General features: G+C 40.4%; 1 protein-coding gene across 1 annotated transcript; it reads left to right on the top strand.

Annotated features, from left to right (window-relative positions):
• Positions 1–4,569: 4,569 nt before the first annotated feature.
• LOC307257146 (uromodulin-like) lies at positions 4,570–9,876 on the top strand (the record flags this gene model as incomplete). Its single annotated transcript, XM_080036288.1, has 8 exons — positions 4,570–4,765; positions 5,013–5,105; positions 5,371–5,573; positions 6,236–6,393; positions 7,438–7,680; positions 8,383–8,542; positions 9,416–9,488; positions 9,759–9,876. 8 exons carry the CDS (start codon positions 4,570–4,572, stop codon positions 9,764–9,766), a joined length of 1,134 nt encoding a protein of 377 aa, XP_079892414.1. The 3' UTR covers positions 9,767–9,876.
• Positions 9,877–12,797: the final 2,921 nt, after the last annotated feature.

Below are 12,797 nucleotides of genomic sequence, written 5' to 3'. Positions count from 1 at the left end.
TCTGTATCCTAGACCTAATCACACGCCAAGCTGCTTTTTTTCCCCTCACTAGTAGCCTCGTTGGACTGCTTGCAGTCAGTGTGCCTTGTTCTCGCTGTAGGCCTATTTCTATCAGTTTTCTTATTTCTGAATAAGTGAAATTTCCTTTTCTTCTCATTTCCTACATCCGTTTTTATGTCCAGTCTCAACAAAATAGCATGTCGTCATGAGGTATCCTAGCAACGCAGTGATATGCGCATTCCATGGAACATTCACATGGCCGGGCATGGCTAAGACCGGGCGTAGTTAAGACCAGGCGTAAGTCCCGTTGGTGCAACCGGCGTTAGGTCCTTTCTTAAGCCTGGTCTTAGCTACGCCCTACTTAGCAGTTACGACCAGGCTTAGTTAAGACCAGTTGGTGCAACCGGCCCCTGGCAATTAATATGTCAAACTCTTGGAATGGAACTTGTCGATTGACAGATTGATGGTTTGTGGTCAGCAGCGTTAGTTTAGTTTTAATTAGTGAAATATTTCAGCACCTCAGAAACTCAGTGACTGACATGTGAACACAAACAAGCACACATACACACACACACACACACACACACACACACACACACACACACACACACACACACACACACACACACACACACACACACACACACAAAAAACTTAACTACGTAGGTTGTTATTCTCTTTCACTGACAGCTTGTTTTTCCTCACAACAAAAACATCACGCCAAGGTTACCGTGGAAACACAGGTGGTTATTTAAGGTCACCTTTGTCTCGGGGAAACTCAATGGGACATTTGAATTAAGTTAAGTTGATTACCTTTTAGTCAATTGTAAATTGGGGATATTGACATTTATCTTTCTCATATCCCCTCTCAAATGTTCATCTTCAGAGGGGGTCCTCACACTGGGTCAGCCATAGTAGAGCGCCCGTGGAGCAGTGTTGGGTTTAAGTGTCTTCCTCAAGGACACAATGGTAGAGATGGTGGGCACTGTACATGTAATACCAGCCACCACTAGTTTTACTACTAACACCCTCCTGTCCGGAGCCGGGGATCCAACCAGAGACCTCATGGTTACTGGGAGGAACCAGAGACCTTGTGGTTAGAACTAATCAGCCCCTCTTTCCTCTAGGACATCCTACCACCCGTAACCATGACATTGTGTGAATTGTCCTTCTGTCCAAACAACCGGACACTGAAACTGGAGCTTTTTGAAGGAAAACTGTATTTCTGTGTTGGTGGCGACAAGGGGAAACTGGAGGATTTTGTGAATACTCTGGTGTCATGACCTCATTGTGACTTCAACACAGAAAAGCTGCCACTCCTGATCTCATGAAACCAAATATGTAGGAATTCATTCACCTGAAGTTTTGAACGCCGGAGAACAATACATTCTGTTCTGCGTGTTTGAGCTTAGTTTAATCTGTCAATCAAACACGTTTAAAGTAAACACTTGTTGTACCGGTTACAGTGAGCAGCATCCCAACGCCGTCTTAAAACATGACGCTGTCTGAGAGATCAAAGTTAAGTTACTTTATTAGTCAATGGTTACATTGAAATGTGTATTTTCTCATATCCCCTCTCAAGTTCCCACACTCCAGAGAGGGTCAGAGCGCAGGGTCAGCCATAGTACAGACCCATGGAATGAGGTGCAGCTGAACTTTCTGTACACCTGGCAATTAATATGTCAACCACACACAAAAACAAATCTCTTCCGTTTACTTTGGGTCAAGGCCAACAGCATCAGTCAACAGCTCATCAGTTTGTGTTTGCGTGAGAACACAGTGACCTTAAGTGTCAATCATAATAGTCATAAAACATTGAAAAATGTCCTCGGCCGCAAGTTAGGGAAGTGAATCAGTGCCAGCATCTCTACGTGGGTTAGGTTTACCGGCATTAAGTTAAGAAACGCCCAGGGATCAATATAAGAGCGGCTGCCTCAGTTCACAGGTACTACAGGTGAACTCCTTCCCATCACAGACTGACTGCAGCGACCGCCACCATGACACCAGCCTTCATCATCCTCCTCGGCCTCGCACTTACGGTATTTACACTTTGAACCCTTCTATTGTGTTAGTAAAATTTGACCGGTTTTCAACTTCAGATATGCAGAAAATACCTTTCAGTTTTTTATTTTATTTTTATTTTTTATTTTTATGATATCCTCATTAAAAGCTATAGGGGAAGGTGGGGTGATTTGTGCATTTTGGAAGTTGCAAAACCCCTTGTTTCTAGAAAACCGTGGAAGAAATTGGAAATGTGACCACATATTTAAGAAGAGCCATCCATTTGACTCATCCTGTAAAGAAGGAAGACACAAGGAATAAGATATAAGCACATTTAAGCTCAAAAAACTGTGTTTTGCCTTTCAAAGTAAAATTTCCATGATCAAGGTTTTTTGATTATTGTGTCTGAACAATTATAGACACGTTTGAAAACATTTGACACATGTTTTAGTGCTTTGGTGTGCTACACTTTGAGTCTATATAGTTAGCACAATGTCAACCCTAAATTGCTGCATCATGCCTATTATCCAAAATTCTGGGGATGGGGTGATTTGTGCGCAAGGGCCTGGGTGAGTTATAAGTAAGTAAGTAAGTAAAATGTATTTATAAAAGCACATTTATGACAGTTTGCACTGCCCAAAGTGCTGTACATAGTGCATTCAGTAGGTAAACAATGAAGGTAAAATAACAATAACCAAAATAAAAGACGTAAAGCCCATACATCCACATAAACACAGATAGTAGTGCAGAGGTAAGTAAGTAGTGCAGAGGTTAATGGGGAGGAAACACCAGGGTGTACATATGGGTTTTGAGCCTTGATTTAAAGGCAGAAATGTAGGTGGAATCACATTTGTCAGGTGGCAGTTGGTTCCACAAGCACGGAGCAACTAGTGCAAAGTACATTTCTGAGAGTTGTGCCAGTGGCATGGCTGTATACGCTGGTCACCAAAAGAAAGTGATTGTCTACAGTAGCTCAGAAGAGAGTGACATCTCAATTCCACTTAACGACACCACTGATGAGAGTTCAGATGGCCAGAAAGATGATGATGGTGACTTTGTCATTGTGACACAATGACGCACAAATCACCCCACTACGTGGGGTGATTTGTGCGACAAGACAACTTTTTTTCCGAAAGCTATATTTCTTAAACAGTTTATTCCAGATCCAAAGTTTTTATTGCCAGGGATGCACAACATCCTGAAATATATGTACATATTTGAGTTGGAGACATAACTGTCAAGGCCTCACTTTAAAATCACTTTGAGTAAAAAGTTGCACAAATCACCCCACCTTCCCCTATAAACACACACCATTTTTTTTTTTTACCACTTTGTTTATTGATTTTTCACAATATAGCAAAACATCATTTTACAAATGTAACAATTTTTTTTTTTTATCCCCAAAGACAAACAGACAAAAATAAATCAATAATCAATGATTATTATAATAACAATAAAACAAACAATAACAACAAAAAAAGAAAAAGTGTGTGTGCACAGTTTGGAGTTATTGGGATCCATAGCAAAATACAAGTGAACAAGAATAAAATTAAAAAATAAATGTGTACATCCTTAGAGCTGGTCAAGCAGATATGTAATGAAAGGCTGCCAAACATTGCTAAAATTGTCCTTTGAACCCTTTAAAGCAAATCTTAACTTTTCAAGCTTCAGAAATTGTAGTGTGTCCCTAATCCAGTGTTTAAAGGAGGGTGGAGTAGCCTGCTTCCAATTAAGTAAAATTAATCTTCTGGCTATAAGAGTGACAAAGGCAATACAGTTTGATTGTGCTCTAAGCAGATGATCACCCTCACATTGAATGCCAAAAACGGCTGTAAGAGGGTTCGGAGCTATTGGTCTCTTAAGTATCTTGGATAGAGCGTCAAAAATAGAGGACCAGTAACTAGCGAGTTTCGGGCAAAGCCAGAACATATGAGCTAGTGTTGCAGGTGTAAACACACACCATTTAAGTCAATTCTGAAGGTCTCAAAAAAAAAAAAAGTGAAATCTGTGGTCTTGCGGGTCAAATATCACCCCGCAGAAAAAAGTGCCTGTTGCATGAATCTTTTAAATTGGTGTGTTGTTGTGGCTCTGTGGATCAGATTTTGGCTCAAACAAGAATCATCTTTGACTCTGGACACCGCGTCCTCCTTCTGCTATTTTGGGCAAAGAAAATCTTAACACCTTTCTTCTATACCTTTTTCCCAACATACATCTACAGATGTTACTATGGTTAAACAAACATTTTTTTTTTCTATTTTGGATTTCTCCATGTAGGTTGATTCACAAACGACCCCAGCCGGCTCTGTGATGTTTAACTGCAGCAGCACACAGTGCCCTTCTGGTCAGGACTGCCTCCTGGTGGACGGCACATCTCGCTGCATGGACCCGTGTGATCACTACACGCCGATAGACGACGCCTGGAGAGCCACGAACGTGTGGGGACCGCCTAATTATCACTGCGACGTAAACGCTGTCTGGCAGGGCTGGTACCGTCTGTTCCTCGGTAACAGCAGCGTTCAGATGCCAGAGAGATGCATTAATTTAAACAGGTGTGGAACTCATGCTTCTATGTGGCTGCAGACGCCCCACCCGCTGCTCTCTGCAGGCATCATAGAGGCCCAGGTTTGTGGCAGCGCGAGGAATGGTCGCTATGGAAACTGCTGCCTTCACAAGCAAAATCCAATCCATGTGAAAGCCTGCCCAAGAAACTACTACGTCTACAAGTTCATAAAACCCAAATACTGCACTCTAGCATACTGTGCAGGTAAGCAACAAGCATTCCTTCTATGCCGTCACACTGTGGTATCAAAGATGAGCCAAATACTAAGATCAAGATCCAGAGGCTTCAGCTGCTGAAGCACAAAGTTATAAGTCTAGTTCTTCAGACTGACAGCGAATAGAATCCTTATTCCATATTATATATCAGAAGATGATCATGTCTTAAGGATAATTCAGACCTTTGGTACCATCAGATTCTCTAGTGGACTCATTTTTTTTCTGTTCCTCATCAGATGTCAACACACAAATACCTGTGTGTAACACCTGCAGTGCAGCTGAGACCTGTGTGATCGATGACAAGATCAACTGGAGGTGTGAACGTCAGGGTGAGTCTTGATGGTTTTGACATTAAAAGAGTTTGGTGTATATTTAATTTACCATTTCAAATGTTTTTCTTTCCTGGTAGAAACTTCCACAAGACATCCGACTACTCCACCAACAGGTCAGATTGTTATGTGCTGGTTTGTGTGATGTAAATGTTGTTAAGGCTCAAAGGATGCAATGATCTCGAATCCAACAGTCCTTAGGTGTAAAATCTGTTGTTGAAGCTCAAAAGACTTTCATACTCACAATTCCTTGTTTCCGCTGTAGATGAACCCAGTTTTCCAGAGTTGGAGTTGGTGTGTGGACGGGAGCAGATGCGTCTGAAGGTCCCAAAGAGGATCCTGGAGGAACAAGGCCTGGACGGTTCCTCTGCTCACCTGATCGACCCGCGCTGCCACGAGCAGGTGGACGGCCAGGAGACCATCTCGTACCTCGTGCAGCGGAGGGAGGTCTGTGGAAGCGTGGTCAAGGTCAGTGAAGATCAAGAACAAATCAAAGCACTTCCAACCCAGAAACAGCCATCTTCACCCCTTTGCATTAGTTTCAAACACTCTGATGGAACCCTGGCTCATATGTTTTGGTTCTGTCCCAGAATTCTGGTCAAGCATGTTATTATTATATTCAGATGTCTACGGCCAGATCCTCCATCCCAACACAGAAACAGCCATTCTAGGCTCATCACAACAACTAGAGACTTTTAGGTCATACGAAAGCTTTGTCTATCCAGTATGGGTTGGTTATCTCTAAATAAATTATTCTTAAGGTTTGAAATTAGTCTTTGTCTTTAGAAAAAAAGGGTCAAATTCCTTTATCACATCTAGACCCGCCCACACACATGTCTGCGCCCCCTTTACTCCTATCAATGTGTGTGCATGCGCTCATTCCTAAATAGACAAACACATGTATTTTGAGAGAGACTTACTTTAGGAAAGGGGGGCTACATGATGGCTGGACACACACACACTTTCTTTGTTGTCCATTGAATTGTCCTCAAGTAACTTGTGGATGTTGTCTACCGCCCTAGAAAGCTTTCCTACTCTCTGTAAAATGGTAATTCCAGAAAGCCCTGATATAAACACACATCAGCCTCAACAAATGTCAAACCATTGTGTCCGCTCATTGTCGTTTCCAGAACAACGGGACCCACGTCACATACTCCAACATTGTGTTCGTGTATCCCTCCAATCGGTCCGAATCATCGCTCTCTGTCCCGAGGAGTTTCCCGTTCTCCTGCCACTTCCCACTCGATGACATCACCAGCCTGGACGCCGCCATCCGATACCAGCCGCCGTGAGTTCACCACCTTCACCGCATCACAATGATGTTCAAGCCTGATCGGGAGCGTATCAATGTTTTTCCAGGGCTCAATGTTACTAGCGCCATCCTGTGGTGTTCAGAGACTATTGCAAGGCAGGATATTTTTGGCTTCATAAATCCCTTAACAACACTGTTTAATCAGCGGTGACACATTAAAGTGGACAGAATGTTTAAGCGTTCCATATAGGTGTCCATATATCAGGGGTTAATCCACACCTACGGAATGTACTCCAGCCAATCAGAATAGAGTATTCGTAAGGCTATGGTATAATTCAGGGTAGTATGTCTGTCTGTGTGCGTGTGTGTGTGTGTGTCGGTCTCACTCCTATTTTAACCTATCCCTGTCCCCTTACCCTAACGACCCAGCTGCAATGCCTGAACCTAATCGCCAATTTCCGGCACATCTTATTTGGTGGAATATAAACCTGGGAACATTGGGATGTCCAGCCTGATCTGTGACCTTCACATTGGATCAGTCTGGACTTTCCCCAATCTCCATCAAGTTAATTTTTAACTGTACTCATTTCAATCTTCATATAGTCTTGTCCCTGATCTTGTATTGTACTTTACCTAACGTTGAATGTGGTGTATGAGAATTGTGGTTGATTGTTCTTATTGTATCATGGTGCTGCCTTCTTGGCCAGGTCATTCTTGAAAAAGAGATTTTAATCTCAATGAATTTTACCTGGTTAAATAAAGGATATTGATTGATTGATTAAGTACGCCTCTAAAAGTCAATTTAATGTGCGGCTGTGGTGAAGTGTGTAGGGGGTCGACCCTCAACTACAGGGTCGGTGGTTCGATCCCTCATCCCCCACCACATGTCCAAGTGTCCCTGAGCAAGACACTGAACCCTAAATTGCTCCTGATATCTGTGCGTGTATGGCAACGTGGGAATGGGAACAGGTCTCCCTTGAAAAAGAGTCTCCAGTCTCAATGGGATTTACCAGTTTAAAAAGAAAAGTCCAATGAAATAAATGTATCACAGTATTGTTTGTCGTCTCTTTGCATGGCCAGTGGAGTTGGTGTGGTGAGTTCAGGCGACCCCACCAGAGTGTCCATGACTCTGTTCAAGAAGTCGGACTTCAGCGAGGCGTTTCCATCCGGCCCCGTCCGCCTGCCACTCGGCTCCGCTCTGCACGTTGCTGTATCCATGAACAACACCGAATACAACGGCTTCGGGCTGCTGCTGGAAACCTGCTACGTCACACACTCTATCAACGCCAGCGACCCCCGCAAACACTTCCTGATCGAAAACAGGTGACGACCAAATTCAAAGTCCAAGTCAACTTTATCGTTAATTTCAAAATTCAAAAGTCTTTAACTAATTATATATAATTTAGTCATAATACATGTTGAGCTGCAAAAATCCATCTATCACCAAATAGACTTTTGAAGTCATGTTTCGAAATAAACTGAATCTGTTTGGATTTTTACTGACTGATCTTATTCAGTGTAGTGTTTTTTAGTAATGAGCATGACCGTTCTATCTAACGTCCACTAGATTTAGCCTGTCCAGAAGGATCCTTCTTGCCGGTTTGAGGGCAGATTTTCAAAGTAAAAGTTAGGCTAAATGGGGTTGGTCCAAATATGCCGGGGGATGGCCCAAAAAAAATAGAAATTTTGATGTGTGCCTCTCCTGGAAAAGCAATTTTCTTCTTTACTTAATTTTTTTTACATTAATATGTTGGGGTGTACATTTTGAGCACATTTTAATACTGGGGAAAAGTGTCCCTCTCTAATGTAACATTAGTGGTGCCCACCATCTCTACCATTGTGTCCTTGAGCAAGATAATTAACCCCAAAACTGCTCCAGGGGCGCTGTACTACGGCTGACCTTGCGCTCTGACCCCCTCCGAAGTGTGGGAACTTGAGAAAAGACAAATTTCAATGTAACCATTGACTCATAAAGTAACTTAACTTAAGAATCTGAGCTGCTGTGTGATTGGCTGCTCCCTCCAGGTGTGCTGTTGACCGTCGTCATGTGCAGGTGATTGAGAGCGGTGCTTCTCTGCGAGCTCGTTTCTCTGCTCTGCTGTTCCTGTACCACGGGACCTATGGGGACGTTTACCTGCACTGCAGAATCAGCATGTGTGACCGCAGCAGCGCCTCCTGCAGCCCCGTAAGTCATGTAAACATTTTGACAATGATTTGTGATTTCCTTTCTGATTTTCTTCTATTATTCTCTCTCTCTCTCTCTCTCTCTCACACACACACACACACACCCACACACACACACACACACACACACACACACACACACACACACACACACATACAAGCCAATGTTGCCAACAGTGGACTATCGATTTTAACCGCCAAGTGTTGACTTCTATTTAAAAATCATTCAAAAATTCAAAAACGCAATAGAATATTTACTTTTAAGGACTTCTGTCACAACATTACTTCAAATGTGCTTTTAATCTTCTTTTTGAAGAAGTTGCTAAGAGGGGACTTCATTCACTGCATCAATGGAGCTGTCTGTGCCTATTGTTTCACTCTATGACTGTTTGCTTGCTGCAGTTACCTATTTTGTTTCTTTTTAAGATAGCTTATATAACTTTAACTTTAACACTAACTAAACATTTCCCTGTGATACAAATATTATGAAAATAATCATGGCCACTAGTTGCAAATAAATATCAAATAAGAAGTAAACTTGTTGGGTGCACTAATATCAGGGACTTAGCAACAACATTTTCCTTATACAAACTTTAAAGGAATGTGTTCACAATGTTACATTTTAAAGATTTATTAAACCATCACAGTTAAATAAAAAGTGTTACGACACCTAGGTGCACTGTTAGATAGGTGCACAAGTGCACGCGCACACACACTGATTTGAGTGCACCTGTCTTGTCCTCATAAACACAGAGCAGACAGTGGAACAAGTTTTCAATAAATATAAATTCTTATCAAACATGGTATTCTTAAAATATGATCTTTGTGAATGAACTAAAAAATTAACTATGACAAACTTCTTCTTGGTTTTTAGAACTGTTCCAGGCGTCAAGCTCGGTCTGCAGCCTCCTCCAATCAGCTTCTTGTTGCTGTCGGACCAATCAGCTGTGAGTATTTCCCGGCAATAAAAACACATCTGTTCTTCTTTGAAACATTCCCTGCGTTCCTAATCACATGCTATTTATTTTTTCTATTCTGCATACTACAAAAAGTAGTAGGCATCTGGGTATTTTTAAGCCTACTAAATCTGACCAAAAGAATTGGGACATCCTAAATCTTTTTTTCTATAGTACTAAATAGTAGATAGTATGGGGATTTGAACGCATCCTTGGTCTTTAGGCTCTGATGAATAACTGTTTCTCTGTTTTTGTCTTCAGGGTTTTGAGGAGCAGAAGACGATGTCGGAGCTTTTTACTTTTTTCATTTGAATCATTAACAGAAAATCAACAATAATCAATGTAACCAGATATAATCTCTAGCTGAGTTTACATGGACACTTATTTAATTTAATTTCAGTTAACCTTTATGTATACTCGAGAGATCAATTGAGGGGTGACCCTCATTTGAAATGATGTCGAGTCAAACAAATGCAAAGCAAAAACAATACATACACAAAATACAAAGCAATTACATCAAATACACAACAAGCTGATAAAGAGAAAAAGATAACAATTGAAACATTTAGACAGCGATGTATGTATGAATTGCTGCTATTAAAATGATTATTATTATTAATTATTATATTCAGATTAAAAAACGTTTGGTCAAGACCAAACCGAATCAAATCGTTCCATATAAATGATTCTGAATAAAAAAGACATTTCATTGGGTTGCAGAGCGGTGATTTAAACCTTTTTAACAAACCGATCAGGAGAAACATAGCTCCATGTAAACGATTAAAGCCTTATAAAATGCTAAAAGGCTGTATTCATAGTCCGCTCTGCAAATATCTTGGACAACAACATAATGCAAAAATGAATTAAATTTTAGATACAGCCCCATCTTAAGCAAACTATTGATAATAACAGTAAATGATACGGTAAAATAAAGGAATGGTTTCATAAAGCAAGAAATACTATATAACTAAGGTCTTTAACAATGCATTTTCAACATGTTTTCGGAATATGTCTGGTAAATCAAACAATGAACAACATATACACTTGTACTTTCTTTAAAAAAATAATCAAATAGATTTTTTTTAAATGTACGGAAATGCTTCTCTCACGGAAGCAAACATATGGTAGACACACACACACACACACACACACACACACGCACACACTTCATTTTACTTTGCATGTGTCAAACTGATTGAATGCTTTGGGCATTTTAACATCTGATCCATTCATTGTATTAAACGTCCATGTAAACAGTACAATTGTAATTGTATCTGCAAACTGAATTAATTCATTTGGTTTGAAGAAATATTATCCATGTTAACTAATCAATCAATCCTTTTGTGTAATCAACAAAACTTGAAGCTGATTTTATTTTTTATTTTTGTGATGAGTAAACAATAATAAAATATATATATTACACGTTTAATTGAGTCTGTTGTATTATTGATGTATGTAGGGGAGAGTGGGTGAGTTGTGCCAGGGGGAAGTTGTTTCTAGAAAACCATAGAAGAAATTGGAAATGTGACTATATATTTTCACTTTTTTATAATGTTTGTTTGTATGATTTATGTATGTTTTTTCCCGTCAAAGGTTTTTTTTACTGGGACTTTTTTCTCTCCGAGCTGAAGGTCTAAGGGCAGATGGTGTCATACTGTCTGGAATGTAAAGCCCACTGAGGCAAATATCTATTTGTGATATTGGGCTATACAAATAAAACTGATTTGATTTGATTTATGCAGAGCAACGTGGTTCCCAAGCTGGGCAGGGAACCCTATTGATTTTGTACAGATTTTTATTGTTTTAATTTTTCTCTGCATAAACGTGGGTCCACAGCCCAAACCGTAAGTCTGTGTGATAAACCAACTAGCAGGGCTAGTACAGACCCCCGCACTGTCAGCAGACTAAACAAAATGAAACATGCACGCCATTAGATGGCGCTACAGCAAAGAAAACACATTTGGGGCTATAAATTCCTAACCGAACACCCCACATTCAAAAACTTTACTTGCCATATCGCAGAAAAAGAATGCAAAACTGACTTTTCATGTGGGCTGCCACAGTTTATGCAAAATTGACACCAAACGTTATATATCTACAGAGAAGAACAACAAATTGTTAAAGAATTTTGCTACGAACATAGATCACAATAAAGCTTTGAATTGTTGCTTATTAGCCATGTATTAAGTAAATGCTCCTAAATCCAAAATGATCAATCCTATTAAGACCAAACTTGACACATATGCTTGTCTTATGGTTTTTAGGTTGGTACTACAGTTTCATTTAAATTGCTCCACAAGGGGGCGACAAAACCCGAAAAGTATATATCTCCTAATCCACTGCAGGAGTTTTCACTAAACTCACAGCAAATAGAAAAGGTGAGAAGGGTGAGCAGAAAAGAAGTGCCTACATACATTAGTGTGTGTGTGTGTGTGTGTGTGTGTGTGTTAACACCTCAAGAATGTTCTGTAGGAGATTCCCGAGTGTGTGTGGCTCAGCAGGTTTTTATTTTTACGATTGACAGATTGATGGTTTGTGGTCAGCAGCGTTAGTTTAGTTTTAATTGGTAAAATATTTCAGCTCCTCAGAAACTCAGTGACTAACACACACAAACACACTCACACAAACACACTCACTCACATACACACACACACACACACACACGCCAGTTGTATAGCTAAAGTCTCATCTCTTTAGACTCCAGAATGTTATGGTTCACTGTGTTCAGCTCTGAACCATAACATTGGTACGCTTGGTGCCCGAGCTGGGGAGGGGTTAGAGATAGCGCAAGGTTAATACACAGCTCTAAGCATGAGTTTGGCAGAATTGAAGTGCAAGTCACGAGAGTTGCAGTCCGGTTCTCCTTGGCCAAGTCTATAATAAATATTGCTTCATAATTCATCCAAGTCTCCTGAAATATTCTTCCACCTGAGTTGACCTCCAACCTTAACAGAACTTCCTTCACAAATTGGCATCACAAACAAGATCTCAAGATAACATCGTCCTGGTAAGTGCACTAAATTTGATTTATGCCTTACCATGTCTTTGTTTGACGAGATCAGAAAAGAATATATGTGATAGTTCTAAAACTTGGCCTTAAGCTACAAAATTGAAAATAAATGGTCAGCTTATGGTAGACAGATAGTTCTCTTTACAGCAAAGTAGGTTCGATGCCTCTTTAACAAACAGCTATTAAGTCCTGTTTGGTTTACACAAAGAGATGCAACAAAATAGAATACAACAAAATAAGATAAAGCCCTCTATACAATGAAATGGATTAACATTTAGACAATGGAGATC

Source organism: Ammodytes marinus (assembly GCF_949987685.1).
Source record: "Ammodytes marinus genome assembly, chromosome: 2".
NCBI classification, from domain to species: domain Eukaryota; kingdom Metazoa; phylum Chordata; class Actinopteri; order Uranoscopiformes; family Ammodytidae; genus Ammodytes; species Ammodytes marinus.
The sequence above is the reverse complement of the archived record's forward strand: the minus strand, read 5'-3'. Positions and strand labels throughout refer to the sequence as shown.